Source organism: Octopus sinensis, linkage group LG12, assembly GCF_006345805.1.
Source record: "Octopus sinensis linkage group LG12, ASM634580v1, whole genome shotgun sequence".
In the NCBI taxonomy this organism is placed as follows: Eukaryota; Metazoa; Mollusca; class Cephalopoda; order Octopoda; family Octopodidae; genus Octopus; species Octopus sinensis.
This window is the reverse complement of record NC_043008.1, coordinates 55,169,326-55,193,705: the sequence shown is the minus strand read 5'-3', so window position 1 is coordinate 55,193,705 and position 24,380 is coordinate 55,169,326. Positions and strand designations below refer to the sequence as shown.

The window sequence follows — 24,380 nt, the reverse complement described above, 5'->3', positions numbered from 1 at the left end:
CATTTTGACTGCGGCCATGCTGGAGCACCACCTTTAATCGAGCAACTCGACCCCGGGACTTATTCTTTGTAAGCCCAGTACTTATTCTATCGGTCTCTTTTGCCGAACCGCTAAGTGACGGGGTCATAAACACACCAGCATCGGTTGTCAAGCAATGCTAGGGGGACAAACACAGACACACAAACATACACGCACACATATATACATATATATATATACGACGAGCTTCTTTCAGTTTCCGTCTACCAAATCTACTCACAAGGCGTTGGTCGGCCCGAGGCTATAGTAGAAGACACTTGCCCAAGGTGCCACACAGTGGGACTGACCCGCGTGCAAGCACACCTGTATACCTTGTCTTGACATCACATGATGGTTGTAAAGAAGCATGATGTTCATTTGTAGTCTTCCATGAAAAATACGTCTGACCATTGGCGATATTACTTTGTTTAAAAACAAGTGTTGGTCACAAAAAGGGCATCTGGCCATAGAAAATATACCTCAGCAAATTCTGTCTGACCCATGCATAGAAAATATAGAGTCAAAAGTGAGACTGTGACAACGTGTGAAGGGCATCAGTATTGTAAGTGTGGTTAAATGGTTCCACCCTTTAATCTACAGCTGGATCACAGATTTACTTAATCACTATCAACTACTCCAGGCGCAGGAGTGACTGTGTGGTAAGTAGCTTGTTTACCAACCACATGGTTCCGGGTTCAGTCCCACTGCGTGGCACCTTGGGCAAGTGTCTTCTGCTATAGCCTCGGGCTGACCAAAGCCGTGTGAGTGGATCTGGTAGATGGAAACTGAAAAGAAGCCCATCGTATATATGTATATATATATGCATGTGTGTGTTTGTGTGTCTGTGTTTGCCCCTCTAGCATTGCTTGACAACCGATGCTGGTGTGTTTATGTCCCCGTTACTTAGTGGTTTGGCAAAAGAGACCGATAGAATAAGTACTGGGCTTACAAAAGAATAAGTCCCGGGGTCGAGTTGCTCGATTAAAGGCGGTGCTCCAGTATGGCCACAGTCAAATGACTGAAACAAGTAAAAGAGAGTAAAGAGTACTCTCTTCATGAGACAACAACATAATTCATGATAATCATTCCTTCTTCAAAGTCATTATTAACCCTCTTGGGTCAACCAGGCCAATTGATTGGCCCAAGTGATACAAGCCGAAAGGACATTAAGGCCGATCCATCAGCCCGATGGAACAAATGTTGCGAATGGTTGGTTTTGAAGTGTAACAGCTAATCAGAAATCATCTTTCAGTAGATGTATCTCAGCCAAAAAAAATTGTGTCTTTTTGATTACATATACCAAAACACCATGTGTCTAAAAAGGGTTAACATCCACCTAGTACAATGTTTTTGTTCTTTCTTTCTTTCTTTGAGTTAAGGAGTCAAATAAATCACAAATCTTCCTTGACTTCCTTGATTTCACTGAAGATTTAAGCAGATCAGCACAGATAGTTCGATATAAGTTATCTTTTACTTGTTTCAATCGTTGGATCACGACCATGCTGAGGCACAGGTTTTGAAGGGCTTAGTTGAACAAATTGGCCTCAGGAGTTAATTTTTTAAAGTTTGGCACTTATTGTATCAATCACTTCTGCTGAACTGTTAAGTTATAGGGACATACAAACACACACATACACACATCATGGACTCTCTAGTTGAAGATGATGTACGAGTGTTCAGCTTTTGCCATATGACCTGCACAAATAATTTGTTTATAGTGATCAAATGTTCGTGCTGCGCATTAGTTCACTCCTTCCATCAAATCGACATCGTCCGAACAGGTGCACTGTATCAGGTGTCAAAGTGATCACAGCGCAACATGAGATGAAGTGTTTTGCTCAAGAACACAATGCACCACCTGGTCTAGGAATTGAAATCATGAGTCCCACTCCCTAACCACTAGGCCATACACCCTCACACACACATGTATATATACACACAACAGGCTTCTTTCGGTTTTGTTTTACCAAATGCACTTGCAAGGTATTGGTAGGCCTGGAGTATAGCAATGCAATGGGACTGAACCTGAAATCATTTGGTAACAAAGTGAGCTTCTTAATCACTAGGCCATGCATCCACCTTGTTGAGTACATTTTTTTTTTATCACTTAATCAGAGTAAAAGAGCAACACCCAAGAGTTTCTTCAAATATTCCACAATTGGTGAGTGGGGAAGGAAGGAGGACATTTATCCTCAGATGGAGAGTGTGGCCTAGATGTCTGCAACAGAGAGAGAGAATTCTGTTAAAAGCACCCACAGAGGAGAATTGATGTCCCCATATTGGCAGTAAATTACTTCACCTTTCAAAGAAATACAAGCACTAACCTGTTGTAGTTCAACTTGCTTCTTCAATTCATCTAACTCCGATTTCAATTGTTTGTACTCTCGCACAATGTTAGCATTCTCATCTGCAAAGAAGAAAAACTTGTTAAATATTTTACATATGTATACACACACACACGTGTGTGTCTGTCTGCATAATGGACATACTTACACACATCTAATGCCACTTAATTTTAAGATAACCAGTGTCTGAGATAAGCTGTCTTCACCAAATAGTATGATGAGCAGAGAATCCAAAAATACAATGCTTTATAAGTAACAACACCAACATCACACACAGAGAGCTTACACTTGAGGCAAAGTTTAAACATTATTTATAACACTAAATGCTCACTTATTTCCAAGTATCACCACCACTACCATCATCATTACTTTATGGTCATTTTTCCATGGTGGCGTGGCATGAATTGGTCAGTACAGTCAGAGTTAGTCCTTATTCAGTGTTATTAAATGGGCCAGGGATCACATCTTACTTGTATGTTCAATTTTTGGCATAGCTTCTATGGCCAGACACCTTTTCTTAACACCAGTCACTTTACAAAAGTGTACTGTGTAAATTATATTATGGCACCAGCACTTGAGAGGTTGCTTTACTATCAGTAAGACCAAGGAGTCCTTCCTCCCACACATTATCACATTATCACTACTTTATATCGATCACAGGGTGCATTTTACAGAGGCACCTTGTGTGTGTGTATGTATACAATCATTTACTTGTTTCAGTCATTGGAGTGCAGCCATGTTGGTGAAATGCCGTGAAGAGTCTTTAGTAAGACAAATGGACCACTGTATTTACTTTCTCGGCCTGGTACTTATTCTATGGGGATGTAAACAAACAAACAAACACCAGTTGTCAAACAATGGGGGCAAGGACAAACATGCACACATACATATAATATATATGTGTGTGTGGTCTGATCAATAAGTATTCAGACTGTTGCCATAGAAACGAAGCTAAAACACACAGAGTAAAGCTGCTTGTCACAGATTGACCTTGACCTCTGCTGTGCACATGCGTTAAATTTTAATGTTCTAGCTCACTTCTGTTATTTACAGTAGTGCTTGGAAGGAAGGTGTGTAGCGTATGATCATTGCATTGACCAGGACACAGGAAGTAGAGCAGAGAATCTGCATCAAATTTTGCCAAAAGCTTTGTGATACCTGTTCAGAGGCCTACACAAAGTTTTCAAAAGGTTTTCATTGTTCTTAACACAATCAAGGAGATCTTGTGAGTGACTTTTTGGTTAGCTGAAAGCAGTTTTTGCACAAACTTTGCAGACACGCGTTAATACCCAAATCTTCAGTGATAATGGAGTGAACTGAACCATAACTAATCTGCACATCCTCTGATAACTCATGGATGGTGATTCGACAATTTCCCTTCACAGCTGCATGTACATCTGCAATGTTTTTCTCTGTTCTGCAAGTTGCAAGTCTCCCAGAACATTCATTAATATTGACATGTTTTCAGCCATCTAGGAAACATCTGAACCACCCGTACACTTGGGTGTGGCTCATACACTCTTCTCCATACACTTTCTGCAACTTTGCATAGGCCTCTGAGCAAGTATTGCCATGACAACTTTCTCTGTCATGGTCAATGCAATGATCACACACTACACACCTTCCTTCCAAGCACTTTTGTAAACAGCAGAAGAGAGAACGTTAAAGCCTAGTGTGCATGCACAGCAGAGTTCAAGGTCAATCTGTGCCAAGTGGCTTCACTCTGCATGCTTTAGCTTTGCTACTATAGCAACAGTCTGGATACTTATTGATCAGATCTCATATATATATATATATATATATATATATATATATATACACACACACACATACAGTATGGTGTGATGCAAACATATATATAATATATATATATATATATACACATACATATATATGTATACATATATATGTTACATATATATATATATATATATATGTATAATATATATGTATACATATATATATAATATATATATATATATATATATATATATATATACACACATACATATATATGTATACATATATATATATTATATATATACACACATAGAGTATGGAGATGCAAACAGGAAAATTATAACTCAAAATAAGTATATGTATAGTTTTATTAATGTTTAGTAGAAACAAAAGAGTGACTCAAGTCACTAGTTTTAGCTACTTTTAGTTTTTCTGGATTTGATCCTTTGCTTTGACAGTGTAAACATTGCGTGCTTTAAAGTCTTTCATGCACTCCCCTTAAAAACTCTATTACAAGAAAGCTGACACACCCAATTACTAAATTTTTAGTTACTAGACTATCTTTACATGGTCAAAGCAAATGTAATAAAATATAATAAAACCAAAAATAACTTAAAACTAGTGACACATTTACTGACCAAAATGAAACTCTCTCTACCTGACTGCTGCTTCCTTTTTGTAAAGTGTTCACTTGTTCTACAAGTGTTTTGCAGTGTACTAGGATAATATACTTAATGGCATTAAACTTCTGACTGTCGAAAACAGATATCAACTAAACCCTCTGAGAATGTTGGCTATAATAGATTAATCTACAGTAAAAATTGTTTCCTATCTCATTAATGACAAACAAACAAATGGAGAGAGAGAGAGAGAGAGAGAGGAGAGTGAGAGAGAGAGAGAGAGAGAAAGAGACGAGAGAGAGAAAGAGAGAGAGTGAGAAAGAGAGAGAGAGAAAGAGAGAGAGTGAGAAAGAGAGAGAGAGAAAGAGAGAGAGAGAAAGAGAGAGAGAGAGAGAGAGATTCCCCAGAAACCACATTGAAGCAAAGTGAGCTTCTTAACCACATAGTACATCTGCATAAAAATTTTCTTACAGCTGGATGTCTTTTCTATTGTTAACTCCTTGACACTGGTATTACCCAAAGCATACAAGACACTGCTCTGGGTTTTTTATCTAATAAGGCCACACAAACACACAAGTGCCAACGAGCTTGCATCTATTTACGTTCACTGTTACAATAACATAGCGTCGTACATTTATGTCTACTGGTTTATGAAAACGAACTCTGTGAAGCTATTTATCATAATATGATATGCATGAGTTATTCTTGTGCAGCTGTGAAGGGAAATTGTTGAATCACCATCCATGAGTTACCAGAGGATATGCAGATTAGTTATGGTTCAGTTCAGTCAATTATCACTGAAGATTTGGGTATGAGACGCATGTCTGCAAAGTTTGTGCAAAAACTGCTTTCAGCTAAAAAATAGCTTGCGTGTGGTACAACTCAAAACACGGTATTATGCATGTAAAGTATCCGCATGTCGATTGGTCGACTGCTAGTCTCATGACTTGAACGTAACCTAAAATAGCTAAGATAATGCATGGGACAGTGAGCGCGCACACCTCAAGAAATAAAGTACACGATAGCGAACGTAAATATATATCAGTGATAGATGTAGGGCAGCTCTTCATCATATATTTACGTTAACCGCGGGTAGGCAAGTAAAAGTGTGATTGCATATTTGCATCAATTGTTGTCAAGGGGTTAAACATTTAACAATGAAAAAAAGTGTAACTTTTGGTTAGCGACCACACAGAGAATGGGTATTATGATAATCCTTGGTTCTGCTCTGAAAGCTACAGAACAATAAAAGCCATAACAAAATTAGACATAGCATACCTTTGAGTTTAACAATCTCCATTTCTTTTTCTTGCTTTAACTGCATATATTCCTGATTTCTGTTCATATCTTTTTGTCTGTTGTCTTCAGAGAATTTTTCATATTTTTGTTGTAGTCTATTGTACTCATTCTCTAAATCTTGATGTTGAGTCTGAAGTGGCAAAAAACCAGATCAATTTATGAGATTATAGTTACGAAAATAGAAATGGCTGCATAGTGAAATCTTTTATTTCTTATTCCTTTATGTTTCAGTCATAGGTACATATTATGTTAGTTTCTTTTGACAAGCTGCTAAGTTAATGGGATGTAAACAAACCGACATCAGTTGCCAAACAGTGATGTGGGACAAACACAAAGGCATGCACACACACACACACACAAACATAAGGGCTGCCATACAGTTTCCATCTCCTAAATCTACTCACAAAGCATAGATCTAAGAATGAGGTTTATTAAATGTAATTGATGGAGTGTCAACTGAATGAAATGTCACCTTGCAGTAAATAAATTAACATCTCAGTGCTGTTGCATATATTACAGAGTTATATTTTGTATGTTTGACACAATCCAGTATTTATTCTATCAGCCAATATAATTAATTGATCCTTGAAGGCTGAGTATCTATGACCTATTGGACTGATTACGTAGAAATAAATAAATAAGTAATAATAAATTAATAGCATATGATTGATGACGTGATAGAAATAATGTAACTCAGAACAGACACTAAAAGAAATAACACATTGTATATTTGCTTAATCCCTTGTCCAGATTGAGTGACATAGTAGAAGCAAGGTGGCAAGCTGGCAGAAATGTTAGCATGCCGGGCAAAACGCTTAGAAGTATTTCGTCTGTCTTTACGTCCTGAGTTCAAATTCCGCCGAGGTCATCTTTGCCTTTCATCCTTTCAGGGTCGATAAATTAAATACCAGTTACGCACTGGGGTCAATGTAATCGATTTAAGCTCCTTGTCTGTCCTTGTTTGTCCCCTTTATGTTTAGCCCCTTGTGGGCAATAAAGAAATAAGAAGCATGCTGAGTCCATAACCCAGAGGCTTGTAAATTAAATCTGCAATCTGTGAGGAAATGGATACTATTTTTTGATATTTATACATTGCAGTTAAGTTGTCTAGAAGTATACCAACCATATACATGTATATACAACTACAGGAGAGGTACAGATTACCTTAGAAATTTGTACAGGGTCAAAGGGTCACCAACAGAATGTGCAGCAAAACCCAAATTGCATAATGGACAAAGATGACAACAGGGGTTTTTGCTTAGTATATAGGATTATTAATGATGATTATCATCAAAGAATATAATATGAAGAATCAAGCACAAGGACTGTGAGAATTACATGAAAATAATATATTTTATTTTACTTGTTTCAGTCATTAGACTGTGGCCATGCTGGGGCACTGTTTTGAAGAATTTTTAGTCGAATGAATTGAGATTAGAACTTATTTTTTAAAGCCTGTTATTTATGCTATCGTCCTCTTATGCGGAATTGTTAAGATACAGGGATGGAAACAAACCAAACACCAGTTGTCAAGTAGTGGTAGGGGACAATTATAGACACAAACACAAACAACCCCCAACACACATGAACAATGAGTTTCTTTCAGTTTCTGCTTGCCAAATCCAATCATGAATTTGGTTGGCCTGGGGCTATAGTAGAAGATGCTTCCCTAAGGTACCACACAGGGGGATCGAACTTGGAACCATGCAGTTAAGAAGCAAACTTCTTACCACACAGCCATGCCAGCACATATATATATATATACATATCCAAAACTTTGTAGGAATGACTGAGAAGAATATATAAAACTAAATATAAGAAAAAAGAGCAAATAGTTTCCTTTTTAAATAATTTCATTGAAAAAAGTTCTAATCATATCATGGACGTGAATGCCATCCACAGCAAACTAATTATCCTAAATTGCATTATTATTATTATTATTATTATTATAAAGAAGCAAATTAATTAAATATTTTTTGTCAGTTTTGTTGAATTATCTGTATCACCTATGCCTTGCAGATAACATAGAAGATGAGTTACTGTCAAGGACAACTTAATTATAATGCAAGAAGATAATCCCTGCTCCATGCTAATGAAAACTAAAAAGGAATACCAAATGATAAAATAAAAACACTCAGGCAGATAATTAATGAATTTAAATGTGTTTCATCACAAGCAATATTATCTTTTACACTGGTGAGGTTCTGCCTGATTACAAAGAGACAACACATGGGATGTTCACTAGAACTATTCTACTACATTAGCCCAAAGGTTTTACATCATCAATAGCTGCGATGAACAACTTCAAACATTTAGTTCAGGATTCAGAATGAAGCTTATTTCTTCCTGTTACTACCAGTGTTCCATTATGGAACTTTTTGTTTTGGCTTTTGTTTATATAACAAACCAAGTGTTATTCTGGACTGAGTTTTCTAGTGTAAAGAACGCCACCACTTTTTCTTTTCTTTTTTTGAAAAAAAAAAAAAAAAAAAGAAAAGAAAAGAAAAGAAAAAAAAAGGCAAATTCTTTGCAGAATTACAGATCTTGAGGACTGCACCTTATCATTTTAGCAATTGCCTATGTTCCATTGTCCTGCAAGATCAAAAGGTTGATCTGGAACAACAACAACAACAATAGCAGCAGCAACACCATCACTGCTACCAACACCACCAACAATGCCGCTACTGCCACCACCACTGCCTCCACCACCACCACCACCACCGCCAACAAAAGTGTTATGAGATATTTTTTTTCTAAAGTGAACTTTAGAGAGAATAAGTCTACCCACTGAAATGTTTCAAGCACTTCTCCAGTAATATGACTAAAGTAGCAGAAAAATGGTTAGGCATATTTCCATATTTGATGGCATAAATAAATGCACGAGCCTATCAGCTGAATCCCAATTTCAGCAGCACAGCACATATTCAGGAAGAAAAGTTCTTAAAGCATGCAATGTAGGGCCAACTCTGCAAATGGGAACAAAGGTAATTTCTTTTCTAAAAGTGGGTAAAAAAACGTCATACATGTCACTAAAAATGGTAAATAGAAAATTATGCAACACCATAAAAAATTCCAAGAAAGAGAAAAACAAAAATAAGCTCTCTGACCACCCATACAAGAACAGGAAAATAGATGTAATACAGAGATATCAATAAAATAAAAAAGTTTTTTTAATACAAAGAATTAAAAGAAAACTACATACTTGTAACATTTTATGCTTTTGTTCAGCTTCTGAAAATCTTGCAGCTAGTTCTTGCTGAAACACATAATTTAAAGAGAAGACAATTCAGAATCCAAGTATCATGAGGTCATGAAGAAATGTACTGTATTCAATTGCATAAAAGATGCACAAGCATATTAGGTACATCCTGATTTCAATAGTGTGTATTTAGGAAAAAGAGTTTGTAGTGTAACAAAGCTTATAAAGAGGCCCCTACCTTCACATAGAGGATCTGGTGTAATTTTTTTTGAGATGACTGGCATTCGTGCTAGCGGGGTACAAAGAGCACCATACGAGTGTGATTGTTGACAGAGTGGCTATTCGAGTATGATCATTACCAGCGTCGCCTTACTGGCACTTATGCCTGTGCTAGTAGGGTGCCAAGAGCACCATCCGAGCGTGATCGTTGCCAAAGCAGCCAACTGGCTTCCATACCCGTGGCATGTAAAAGGGCACCATTCGAGCATGATCGTTACCAACGTCGCTTCACTGGCACTTGTGCCGGTGGCATGTGTAAAAAGATTCAAGCGAGGTCATTGCCAGTGCCGCCTGACTGACCCCGTGTCGGTGACATGTAAAAAGCACCCACTACACTCTTGGAGTGGTTGGCGTTAGGAAGGGCATCCAGCTGTAGAAACTCTGGCAGATCAAGATTGGAACCTGGTGCAGCCATCTGGCTTGCCAGCCCTCAGTCAAAATCATCCAACCCATGCTAGCATGGAAAGCGGACGTTAAACGATGATGATGATGATGTGTTTTGGATAAAAACTACACCATATATCTCATCAGATGCAGCATGTTCTTCATTTGTTTCATACTGTACTGCACATTGGTCTGTCTTTGGTCAGTTTAACCAATCGCTACCATGAACCCAATTTGGGGATCTGCTAAAACAGTCTTACTGGTGGTTGTTTGTTGTATTTAACCCTTTCGTAACCAACCCGGCTCTGGCTCTGAGCATAAATGTCTCGTTTTCGTAAGTTTTGAATTGAAATCTTCCAACAAATTTTAACACTAGTTGAATGATAACTAAGTTATTTTAGTAAATTCTTTGTTATATTTAAAATAATTGAAAGAAACACAGAGCATCTCAAAATAAATACAGTAACAAAAGGGTTAAAGTGAATTGCTTATGTGTGTTTAACAATGTTTAGTAGTTAAAGTTTGTCATTATTAGCTTTGGTTAATCCTAGAGGACATTTTATGTCATAAATTGCAATTTTTGAACTACAAAAATATTGACTGTTTTGAAAACGTTTTCTTTTCGCATTTCCTATTTTTATCATTCATTGATATTTCATACACCTTCACATTTGTTATTATAGTTTCAAAAAAACTAAAATGTTTATTATTGCAATTGAAGAGAAAAGAATAAATATGCTTTTTTCCACCCCCATTTGGGACTTTTTGAGAAATTTATCATAATTTCCAAAATAGTCCACATATGAAGAAAATTTAAATACTATATATTATTTTAACTTCTAAGACACCTGGCAAAGCCAAAAAAATATGAATAAAAATTTGGCAGTTAATGGGTTAAGTAGCGTATCAGGATTTCTACTAGAAGAAATAGCTAGTCTCCCTCATTCGACCAACCCTTCTCCATTTTCTGAAGACAGTGACACTGTAAGTGATCCACTCTCCTTCCATGACCTCTCTCACAACTCAACATAGAAAAGAGAGAGAGTTTAAAAGATTATAACCATCTTTCTTTTCAAACATGGCAATTTGTCCACTCCTTATTTGACCTTGATCAGTGTCACTCCAAGAGAAACACTCACCTATGTGTCCAACTGATTAAAAATTCTATTTATTTATTTATGCAGCTGACGATAGCCCTGCATTTAAATTGATGTAATGATTGCATTGTTCAATTAGATAGAGCTGCTTGAAACAGTCGTACTGCATCACCTCTTGATATCCTTACTAGGAGTTGTACGGATAATACCGCACAGATCTGGTGCTTCAACTTAAGTACCTAATTCATCTGAACCTCAATTATATATACATATATATATATACACACACACATATATACATACATTATATATATATACATACACTTTTATTTATGCATGCTAACCACTGGTAATAAATTATTTTAATTTATTGCCCTCATATATACGATAGTAATATTTATAATTCAGAGGCTGTATAAAACACAGTTTTCAATTTATTTATTTACTGCTGGCCTATATATATATATTACACACTTGCGCACTTAGTTCGAATCCATATTGGATAAAGATGTAGCTGTCTTGCGCACGTGTTTTAGGTACATGTTTGTAACTACATAATTATTCATCGCACTGCAGCACACTGGACCTTATGGAAGTGTATTAAACCTTTAGCAATTAAATAGGCCGTATCCAGCCAAAATATTCTACCAGTTTTATGTTCAGAACAGTCAGATCTGTCCTCTTACACTTGCCCTACAATGCCATTCTAAAGATAAGCAATCTCAAAGCTATGAAGATAATGGCATGATTGATTCAAACAATGTGACTTAAATAAGTATTATAGTTGACAAAACAACCTGAATGCCAATGGTTTAAACAAGAAGATTTAAAAAGAAAATGGGATGGTTGCAGCTAAAAATCATTGATCACTGTGGTGCTCAATTAGGGTAAAACTAGGGCTAAACAATAACAATACATTGGGTTGACAGATAAATTTGTCTGTTTCCTTCCAATGTAATTTGAATTAACACAAAAAATATTTTTATCAACAGTGTTTTATGGGTTTTTTTTTGTTGTTCTATTCTTCCTCTACAAAGAACAAAAAAAAAAAAACAAGCAAAAAAACCCCAGTATTTTTGACATGATCTTCACTTTATTTTAAATCAAGATTCCAAAGCTGCCAAAGTTGCCAGAGACATTTGTGCAGTATATGGAAAAGGTGCTATTACTGAAAGAATTGCACAGAAATGGTTTTTGTGCTTCAAAGAGGAGGAAAGTCAACCAAACAGAATCTCTCTGTTCCAGCCAATCTGTTCAGTTAAAAAAGCTCATCAAAGATGATCTGTGCCTATCCACAAGGGAACTGAGCTAGTAAAAGAGATGCTCTCCTTTTACGATTGCCCATCACCTTCATTCAATGGGTAAAGTCCAAAACCCCAACACAGGGACGATGTGATTCTTCATCAAAATGACACTCACCTTCACATTGCTAAATTGACCAAAAATGCTATTCAAAAGCTTGACTGGAAAGTTCTACCATGCCTAGCATATTCTCCTGATATAGCACTTTCAGAATGCCATCTTTTCAGTTGTTCTCCAACAGTCTGTGAAGCATTTCATTCAACAACACAGAGCTGAGATCATAAGTCAAAGAATTCTTTTGAATTTTTTGGAGAAACTAGCAGAATGTTGACAAGAGGTTGCAAACAATGAAGAGTATATTACTGGCTGACTTGTTAAAATTGTTGATGGAAAATGAAGATTAAAAATAAATGGAAGAAAATGAGTTTATTCAAAAATCTGATAAAAGTAAATGAAACACAAATATCTAAAACAAAAAAATTTAAAGTAATAAAAATTTAACTTACTCTGTCTTTGTAATATTTTTCTTTCATATTTGATTTTTCTAAGTTTATTTCTGCAAAAGAAAAAAATGATGGTCATTACATATAATACCATAGAGAATAATAATAATAATAATAATAATAATAATAATAATAATAATAATAATAATGATAATAATAATGATAATAATAATCCATTCAACTATAGGCACAAAGCCTGAAATCCCATGCATGAAAATCTTGGCTTTTGAGTTACTTTGTCATTTTGTGTGTGTGTGTATATATATATGTATATATATATATACACACACACACATATATATACACACACACACACATACACACACACATATATATTTTGTTTTTGTATTTGGTTTGCAAGATTCTTTATGTGAATTCATGTACTGAAGCATATTTTGTTGTGTCATGGTACTTAATTTATCGCCCCGAAAGGATGAAAGGCAAAGTCGACCTCGGCTGAATTTGAACTCAGAACGTAACGCCAGACGAAATCCTGCTAAGCATTTCTCCCGGCATGCTAACGTTTCTGCCAGCTCGCTACCTTAAGAATTTATTTCTACATTTCTACAGGTAACATTCCAGCCAATCCAGTTTAATCGGTAGAGTAATAAGTGTTGAAATAATATACAAAGTGAGGCAAAGGGGAATATAAACGATAGTTCATGTGTTTAAATGACAATTCATATAATTAGTACAAAATACGATCAAGACAGATTTAATTCAGCAGTGATAAGTACTTGATCTATCAGGCTACTTTTTCTGAGAAACTGCTGCTTCACGGGAATGCAAACAAAGAAACGAGAGACAGACATAAATACACACGTACACACACAAACACACACATACACACACAAACACACACACACACACACACTCTACGTAGACTGAAAAATTATCTTAGATGTTAAAGACAACGGCTGTCAGCAACGTCCATGCTGAAATCTGAAGTCAGCAACAGATTGCACAACACTGTTAACACTCCCACCTACACAGCCAAGTAGTCCAGAAACAAGCAAGGGCAACATATGTGGCTTAACAATGACGTGGGTGTTATTTCAGAATTTCCTTATCCTACAGAGATGTTTAAACAAAGACTAAAGGCCTCACACCACCAGTTATGGGATGGTCATTAACTCTTCTGTGTTCATTTGTCTTTTGATTCAATAGACTCGATGCTCTGCCAGGGAGTCCAATGCGTGCAACCTTATGACCATGAGTTGAAAACCCTAACTATTAGGCGCAGGAGTGGCTGTGTGGTAAGTAGCTTGCTTACCAACCACATGGTTCCGGGTTCAGTCCCACTGCGTGGTGCCTTGGGCAAGTGTCTTCTACTATAGCCTCGGGCTGACCAAAGCCTTGTGAGTGGATTTGGTAGACAGAAACTGAAAGAAGCCTGTCGTATATATGTATATATATATATGTGTGTGAGTATATGTTTGTGTGTCTGTGTTTGTCACCCCAACATCGCTTGACAACCGATGCTGGTGTGTTTACATCCCTGTAACTTAGCGGTTCGGCAAAGAGACCGATAGACTAAGTACTAGGCTTACAAAGAATAAGTCCTGGGGTCAATTTGCTCGACTAAAGGCGGTGCTGCAGCATGGCCACAGTCAAAGGACTGAAACAAGTAAAAGACTAAAGAGTAAGAGTATTAAGCTTAGAAACTACGAGAGTGACTCAAGAGCAAATAGTTTTCTTGCCAAAATACATGTCAAACTCACCAAATTCTATTTATTTTCACATATAGACTCTTGAGTTACTCATTTAACTTACTTCACCAACACCTGTTTCACATACATGCATGCACATACACACACACACATATATGCACACACATGCTTTGTTTCATATACTGAATTGTATTTCTCTTTGTAAAGCCAAGCCAAACCTATCTGTATGGGAACATATAAGTGTCTGTGTGAATTATTCATTGTGCATCAGTAAAATGCATTCAGCATAACACAATGAGATTTGTTGACATTCAGATAAACCATTATGTAGCTCTCTGTTCTCATAAAGACAAATGAAAGATAAGAAAATATATTTTTTTTTAAATAGTAAAGGGTCTCAAACAGGAAAGACATCTGACTGTAAAACAAGGCCTCAATATGTATTCACCCAACCCATGCTAGCATGGGAAAATGGGTAGGGCATGAACAATTATATATGTAGTTGTGTGGTAAGGAATTTGCTTCCTAAAAACATTGGATAGATAGATAGATAGATAGAGAGAAAGAAAGAGAGATAGAGAGATAGAGAGAGCTAGAGAGATGGACATAGATATCATCATCATCATCATCATCAGTTAACATCCGTTGTCCATGCTGGCATGAGTTAGATCGTTTGACCAGGGCTGGCAAACTGGGAGCCTGCACCAGACTCCAGTCTGTTTTGAGAGGGTTTCTACAGCTGGATGTCCTTCCTAATGCCAACCACTCCATGAGTGTAATGGGTGCTTTTATGTGCCATTGGTAGAGGTGCCATTTGCATGACACTGCGGTTTTACTAAGCTTGATGGGTCTTCTTCTCCAATGGACTCAGTCATTGCCTCCATGAGGCCCAACGCTCAAAGCACGGCATAATACCAAATGGTCTCAGTCCTTGCCGCTGTGAGGCCCCATGCTCAGAAGGTGCTTTTACATGTCACCGGCATGGGTGGTCTTTGTGTGACACCGGTACCTTGATGGTGGTTCTTCTCAAGCACAACATAATGCCAAAGATCTTGGTCATTGCCTCTGTGAGGCCCAACATTCGAAAGGAGCTCAACCACTTTGCCTCCGTGAAGCTTCACACTTGAAAGGTGCTTTTTACATGTCACCTGCACCGGTGACGCTTACGTGACACCAGACTGAAATTTCACTTGGCTTTTCTACTCAAGCACAGCATATCACCAAAGATCTTGGTCACTAGTCATTGCCTCTGTGAGGTCCAAAGTTTGGAGATCATGCTTCACCACCTAATCCCATGTCTTCTTGGATCAACCTCTACCACAGATTCCCTCCACAGTTAGGGATTGGTGCTTCTTTACACAACTGTCCTCATCCATATGCATCACATGACCACACCAGTGCATTCATCTCTCTTGCACACTACATCTGATACCTCCTGTGCCTAACTTTTCTCTCAATGTGATTACACTCTGTTGATCATATATATATATATCATCATCATCCTTTAACGTCCGCTTTCCATGCTAGCATGGGTTGGACAATTTGACTGTGGACTGGTGAACTAGATGGCTGCCCCAGGCTCCAGTCTGATCTGACAGAGTTTCTACAGCTGGATGCCCTTCGTTACACCAACAGATGCCCTTCCTAATATATATATATATAATCAAAAATAAGCAACAAGAATGACTCTGGTAATTTGGTACAATTGTTTCACACTACAACATTTTATTAAAAGTTGTAATTATTACAGCAGATTTAAGATGCTGAGTGCTCTTCGGCCAAAAATATAGGTTTTCCAATAATACAAAAGCTTTTAAATCAATATATATATATATATATACACACACAGATACACGTGAGATTTACTGGAAAGTTCCTGGTTTTAAGGGTATTGTAAAAAGCCTGGTTGGAGGCCCAACCTTCCCAGTTCTTTTACAGGGTTTAGGAAAATTGAAGGACCGCTGCAATAAGTGTGTGAACCTGGGAGGGGAATAGATTGAATAAAATCATCATTAACTGATGCTCCTGTATTTTCTTTCACCCAAAGCCAGGAACTTTTCAGCACCCCCTCATGCATGTGTGTATGTGTGTGGAGAAAGAGAGAGAGAGAGAGATACAGATAGATATACACATCATATCATCAAGTGATTATAATAAAAATTTCCTTTAACAAGAGAGGTATTAGTTGGTCAGTGCAATTTATGTAATTGATATTAGAGATTAGTCTAAAATACGTAAAAAAGCAAAACAAACAAAACTGTATGAAGAGAGAGAGAGAGGGAAGGAAGAAGGGAGGGAGGGAGGTTAATAAATAAATATATGTACTAAAAGAAGACAAAGAAATCTACTTGCATGACAGGAAAAGCAAGTTTAAACATGTAGTGCTTGTATTATTGTATTTATGAATGCTGTGGGTGCATGTATGTGAACATCATGTGCATATATACATATAATTATATTTACACACAAATATATATATATATATATATGTATATATATATATATGTATATATATATATAATAATTATATTTACACACAAATTATATATATATATTATATATATATATATATAATAATTATATTTACACACAAACATATATATATATATATATATAGTTAATATATATATTATATATATATGTATAATATTATATAATAATTATATTTACACACAATATATATATATATATATATATATATAATATTATATTTACACACAAATATATATAATATATATATATATATAATAATTATATTTACACACAAATATATATATATATATATATTGTATATATATATATAATAATATTTACCACACAAAATATATATATATATAATATATATATATATATATATATTATATATAATACGTATTATATTTACACACAATAATATATAATAATTATATTACACACAAATATATATATATATAATATAAATAATTATATTTACAACACAAATATATATAATATTATATTTACACACAATATATATAATATATATATATATAATAATTATATTTACACACAAATATATATATATATATTATATATAATATATAATATATATAATAATTATATTTACACACAAATATATATATATATATATATATAATAATTATATTTACACACAAATATATATTATATATATATATATATTATATTTACACACAAATATATATATATATATAATATATATATATATATATATAATATATATATATTTGTGTGTAAATATAATTATATATGTAATTATATTACTTCTTAAGGCAAAGCAAAATGTGGTCCACATTACAATTTATCTATCAATTTTCCTGATATTTTATTTAGTTACTGAGAAATTCTGTGTCTATTTGTTTTTGACCTGTTTACCAGGTAAGTCTCAATTTACATAGGAAGGAAAAGAAAAAAAAAACCCATCAAATATGGTGAAGATATATTTAGATACTGAAAATAGTTGAGTAGTCTAGATAAAAGTTCAAATTTCAAACAGTGTTTGGTAATCTACACATTTTTGCTGTTGCTGTTGATGTCCAGGTACTAAAGAGGTAAATTCTAGGAATAATTATAATAATAATAATCCTTCCTATTATAGGTACAAAGCCTGAAATTTTGGGGAGGGGAACAGTCGATTACATTGACTCCAGTACACAACTGGTACTTGTTTTATCAACCCTTAAAGGATGAAGGGCAAAGTCGACCTCGGCAGAATTTGAACTCATAACATGAAGACAGACAAAATACCGCTAAGCATTCTGCCAGCTCACCACCTGAAGAATAATAATAATAATAATCCTTATTACTGTAGGCACAAGGCCTGAAATTTTGGGGGAGCGGATAATGTCCAGCTATGGAGAAATACTACATTGCTTTGAAACAGGCAAAGGTTGGCAACAGGAAATGCATCCAGCATTAGAAAATCTGCCTCACAAAATTCTGTCTCACCCATGCAGGCAAGGAAAAGAGTATGTTAAAATAATGATGATGATGCTCTATGATGATGATAATAATAACTATTACTCTTATTGTTATCATTATTATTATTGTGGTGGTGGATTGGCATGATCATACGAGCATCAGAAAGAATGCCTTGTGGTATTTCTTCTGACTCCTAACATTCTGAGTTCAAATTCTGCCAGGGGTTGAATTTGCTTTTCATTCCTCCAGGGATAATAAAATATAGTTGTCAAGTACTGAGAGTTGATGTAATCAATTAATTCCAACTCCTCAAAATTGTTGTCCTTATGCTTAAGTCAGAAACAATTATCAACACTGAACAGTGACACAAAGCCATAAATGTGTAGAGGGAAGGAGATGATCATTTAGATGACACCCAGCACTCAAACTTGGTGGTATTTATTATATCAGCCTTGGTAAGGTTTATATCTACAATACAGAAGAGTAATAAAACCACCACCATTACTACCACTTCCCCTGCTACCACCACCACCATTACTAATATTCTTTTCTACTCTAGGCCCGAGGCCCCAAATTTTGGGGGAGGGGACCAGTTAATTAAATCGACCCCAGTATGCAACTGGCACTTAATTTACCAACCATGAAAAGATGAAAGGCAAAGTCAACCTCGGTGGAATTTGAACTCAGAACGTAAAGACAGACAAAATGCCGCTAAGCATTTTGCCTGACTTGCTAACGTTTCTGCCATTACTAATATTGTTTCTATTCAGGTGTGGCTGTGTGGTAAGAAGCTTGCTTCCTAACCACATGGTTCCGGGTTCAGTCCCACTGTGCAGCACCTAGGGCAAGTGTCTTCTACTGTAGCCTTGGGCCTACCAAAGCCTTGTGAGTGGATTTGGCAGACGGAAACTGAAAGAAGCCTGTTGCATATATATATATATATATATATATATATATATAGAGAGAGAGAGAGAGAGAGAGAGAGTGAGAGAGAGAGGTGTGTATGTGTTATGTGTGTGTTTGTCCCCCACCATCGTTTAACAACTAGTGTTGGTGTGCTTTCATTCCTGTAACTTAGCAGTTCAGCAAAAGAGACCAACAGAATAAGAACCAAGCTTAAAAAAAAAAAGTACTGGGTTTGATTCATTTGACTAAAAATTCTTCAAAGCAGTGCCACAGCATGGCCACAGTCTAATGACTAAAACAAGTAAAAGAAATGATGAAAGAAAAAGATACTGTTACCGCTCACAATAATTACTATAACCAACAGAAGGTTCTAATAGAGTAACACCGTTGAGGTGGTACTATATTCCAAAAGGAATGCAAATTACTTGTCTAGTAAATTCGCCCAAGGCACAATTCTCCACAGCCCGTGTTCTCTTCAGAAGTTTCAAATCTCAATACAATCATTTCAAGTTGAATCCATTCAGCCACTTCAACAGGAATTGCAACTTTGAAAAATAATTTAATATTTATAATATAATCAATAGAATGTATATGAACCATTTTAAATTCTAATTTTAGAAATCTATTTCAAATCTTGCAAAAATGCTGGAGACAAATTACAAAAACAAACAATCACCAAACAAGCTACATGGATTTAACCTGGTCTTTTTCGCTTCTCTCTCATACATTGTATATTGTCAACTTTGCCATTATTGCTGTAGCATCTATTTACCCATACCAGTAGACACTAGGTGGGTTTGTCAAAGAAAAAGCATCATTCATGCATTGTTAACCTTCAGTAAACTTATCTGAAGCTTAATGTCTTCAGATCTGACTTCTCCCTGCATACTTTTGTCTGTTACTATTGTTATAGTTTCTGCTCTTTTGGACCTGGCTGGGTTCATGCTACCTCCACTTAAGCCAACCACAATATCAAGTTTCTGGAACTATGCCTCTGTTCATGTTTGTTTTTCAGGTGTTGACTTGCAATGGTTCAAGTGGAACATAATTAAAATCAATTCCACTGCTTTCAGAGAGCATGCAAAAACCTATAAGCATTACCCATTCCTTCACACTTCACGGATGCTCTTCACTGACTGACTTTCCTGCATACACTGACATCTTTAACTAACCCATTTGGAGGAAGAATTTATTGAAATAGCTTAATTGCTGTTAAGCTGGAGTTTGAAGCATAAATTAACATGAAATCTTAATGGCAAATTTTCATTTAGATATCATCATCATCATCTTTGTTTAACGTCTAATTTCCATGCCAGCATGGGTTGAATGATTTGACTGAGGACTGGCGAACCAGATGGCTGCATCAGATTCCAATCTGATCTGGCAGAGTTTCTACAGATGGATGCCCTTCCTAACGCCAACCACTCCGAAAGTGTAGTGGGTGCTTTTACGTGCCACCGGCATGAAGGCCAGTCAGGCGGTACTGGCAACGGCCACGCTCAAATGGTGCTTTTTATGTGCCACCTGCACAGGAGCCAGTCCAGCGGCACTGGCAACGACCTCGCTCGAATAATTTTTTCATGTGCCACCAGCACAAGTGCCAGTAAGGCGACGCAGGTAACGATCACGCTCAAAGCAAGGAATTGGTATCACAAGCTATGGGCAGGTCCCAGACAGGTTAGTATCAGAAGGGTTCAAGCCCAACTACTCTCTCAGCTAAGTTATACTCCACCTTCAAATCCAGTTGATATACAATATGAAAGAATGCACTTGTTTCATATCTTTTAAGTCATAACTAGATTCAGTTTTCATCTCACTCTGTCTGTCTCTCAGTCTTTCTCTCTGTTTCTCTGTCTGTTTGTCTCTCTGCTTCTCTGTTTGTCTCTCTGTTTCTGTCTGTTTGTCTCTCTGTTTCTCTGTCTGTCTGTCTGTCTGTTTCTTTGTCTGGCTGTTTGTCTCTCTATTTGTCTGTCTGTTTGTCTCTCTGTTTCTTTGTCTGTCTGTTTGTCTCTCTGTTTGTCTCTCTATTTCTCTGTCTGTTTGCCTCTCTGTTTGTCTCTCTGTTTCTCTGTCTGTTTGTCTCTCTGTTTCTCTGTCTGTTTGTCTCTTTGTTTCTCTGTCTGTCTGTCTCTCTCTCTCTCCTTACCATGTAGCATCACATCTTCACATTTTTTACACACGCCTCCTGCAATCCACCTTTTAGGGAAAGACAGAAACACCGTTACCAACAGAAACAACATCTCCCTAATTTTATTTATTTTTTCCTTTCTCAAGCACCTAAACTTCCATTATAGTCATACCTCTATTAACAAGAACACCTAATTAAAGCAAAAAAAAAATCAATAAATTACAATGAACCATTTCATCATTTCATGGACTTCGATTCAGGGATGTTCCAAACAGATCTGTCACACCTGAAGTGCTGATTCTCTCTCTCTCTCTATTTCTCTCTCAGTTTATCAGGGATCACCACCACAGCTTTTGTGTATCCAGTGCTTTTACTAATTATATAGATTCGAGCTTATACCTACTAGCTTCCTACATATTGAACAAGACGTGGTTGATAAAAATCTTTATTGTTGTTATAACACCTAGACTAGAACTGCATTTATCAAAGTCATTCAAGGAACACCAAAGTACTGAGAAAAAAATAGGAGGGGGAGGGAAGGAGAGACATGAGATAATGTACTTTTTTCTAACTAAAATATATAGTTTCTAATATAAGCACAAAACCTGAAAATTGGAGGAGAGCCATAGTTGATCGGTTTATACCAACCCTAGTTCTTGACTAAGTGATGCCATCACTTTGTCTCCAACAATTCGGTGCGACACCAGTGCAGAATCACCTCCCTCCGACAAGTCATCCTAATGAGACGTCTGCGTTGGCTGGGTCATGCTCTCCGTCGTCAACCAGGAGAATTCATCTACGAAGCAATTGCCCCAGCTCCCCTTCAGGGTTGGCGAAAGTGATGTGGTGGACAACGAAAAACCTGGCTGATGACAGTCAAGGTTGATCAGGAACCCAACCTAGGCCCCCATATCTACGGCGTTTGCTGCTGGAATAAGGAGTGGTTGGAGATCACACGGCCATTAGCCTCAAATCGCCAGGCCTGGTGGGCGTTTGTGAGAGATGCAGCATTGAGGATGAATGAAGCCAGCTCAACCCACCCCAGGTGAATGCTGTCTCAAGTCAAGTGAAGTAGTTCTTGACTAGTATTTAATTTTATCACGGTTGGATGGACAAAAGACAAAGTTGACTTTAATAGGATTTGAACTCAGAATGTAAAGAGTTAGAACATATACTGTGAAGCATTATTTCCCATGCTCTAACAATTCAGCCAATCAACTGCTTTAAACCTTTAGCATTTAAAACTGGCTATATTCAGCCAAAATATTCTGTCTATGTTATCTTCAAACCGGCCAGATCTGGCTTCTCACTCCTGCCCTACAATGATTTTCTATCAAAAAATAAACAACCACACCATCAGAATCTAGAAGTTACAAGACAATTCACGGTTGATTCAAAACAATGTGAATAAATAAGCAGTACATTTGACAGAATATTCTGAATGCTAAAGGGTTTTGCGTGTGTGTGTGTATGTGTGCGTGTGTGTGCGTGTGTATGTGTGCGTGTGTGTGTGTGTGTATGTGTGCGTTTATGTTAGTCCCCACCTCAGTTCTGCTTGACAACTGGTATTGGTTTGTTCATATTCCCATAACTTAGTAGTTTGGCAAAAAGGACTGATAGATTAAGTACCAGGCTTAAAAAATAAGCACTTGACTAAACACTTCAAGGTGAAGTCCCAACTCACTCACAGTTCGGTGACTAAAACAACAAACAAAAAAAAATACAAAATACAACTTGCAAAACACTTATAAAACATAATTCCCACCTCAAAGCTTTGTCCTCGCATAGTTGCAGTTCAATTACCCAAAACAAGTAAAAAGAAGAAATACAACATATATGAAACACAATCAAGTCTCTATATCAGTGCTCTGAACCGATGTGTCACAGCACACTGGTGTGTCACAAGACGATGCTAGGTATGCCACAGTGTAACCTGTATATAATTTTTTTCCCTGTACTTTTAGTTATATTTCTAGTCCATGTTTGCTACTGATTTTGAAAAGAATATAAATGTATCGCAAGTGAAAAAAGGTTGCAGAGCACTGCTCTATTAAGCTGCTCAAACAGGCGACAAACAGCACAAGTAGCAGCTAAGATCTCTATCATATCATGCCCTACCACGTTAAATAGAGGATAATGTAGACCTTATATACAGAGAGGATATAGTCTTGGCTGGAATACCTTCCATTGTAGGTCAGCTCAATCAGGCTGGAATACCTTCCATTGTAGGTCAGCTCAATCAGGCCTGGCATTTGAAGTAAAATATGGCCACAACCATCCAACATATAATAACAATACCAGCGATAATAATTGTTTCTAATTTAGGCATGAGGCAAGTAACTTTCGAGGGAAAGTGAGGATAGTTGGTCACATCAATCCCAGTATTTGACTTGCAGTTTATTTCATCAACCCCAGAAGGATGAAAGGTAAAGTTGACCAAAGTGAGATTTGAACTCAGAACATATATTTCTTTACTACCCACAAGGGGCTAAACATAGAGGGGACAAACAAAGACAGACAAACAGATTAAGTCGATAACATTGACCCCAGTGCGTAACTGGTACTTAATTTATCAACCCCGAAAGGATGAAAGGCAAAGTCGACCTCGGCGGAATTTGAACCCAGAACGTAACGACAGATGAAATACGGCTACGCATTTTGCCTGACGTGCTAACGTTTCTGCTAGCTAAAGAGCTGGAACAATTACTACGAGGCATTTTTCACATTGCTTTGGCAAGCCTGCCAGCTCACCACCATGAATGAAAATAAAAACGACCATGAAGACGGCAATGATGACAACGAGGATCATGACATCAGTGATATGCTGTAATGATTCACTAGAATTTTTGCAAGAAATTTGGTTCAACATGCACAGGAAGGAGCTATATTCCTTTTGTGTGGAGGCGCAATGGCCCAGTGGTTAGGGCAGCGGACTCGCGGTCAGAGGATCGCGGTTTCGATTCCCAGACTGG

At 36.7% G+C, this 24,380-nt stretch overlaps 1 protein-coding gene across 10 annotated transcripts in view; it reads right to left on the bottom strand.

Annotated features, from left to right (window-relative positions):
• The window catches only part of LOC115218121 (keratin, type II cytoskeletal 1), a 220,083-nt gene that overhangs the window by 138,490 nt on the left and 57,213 nt on the right, over nucleotides 1–24,380 (bottom strand). For all 10 annotated transcript variants that reach the window (XR_003882216.2, XM_029787908.2, XM_029787910.2 and 7 more), the window contains exons 3-6: nucleotides 12,790–12,839; nucleotides 9,225–9,278; nucleotides 6,002–6,152; nucleotides 2,343–2,425 (exon numbers count right to left, since the gene is read on the bottom strand). Coding sequence is in view for 9 of the 10 variants with exons in the window: in XM_029787908.2 (XP_029643768.1) it covers nucleotides 2,343–2,425; nucleotides 6,002–6,152; nucleotides 9,225–9,278; nucleotides 12,790–12,839 (338 nt within the window). In the remaining variant the exon portion in view is untranslated. The remainder of the gene's footprint in view (nucleotides 1–2,342; nucleotides 2,426–6,001; nucleotides 6,153–9,224; nucleotides 9,279–12,789; nucleotides 12,840–24,380) is intronic.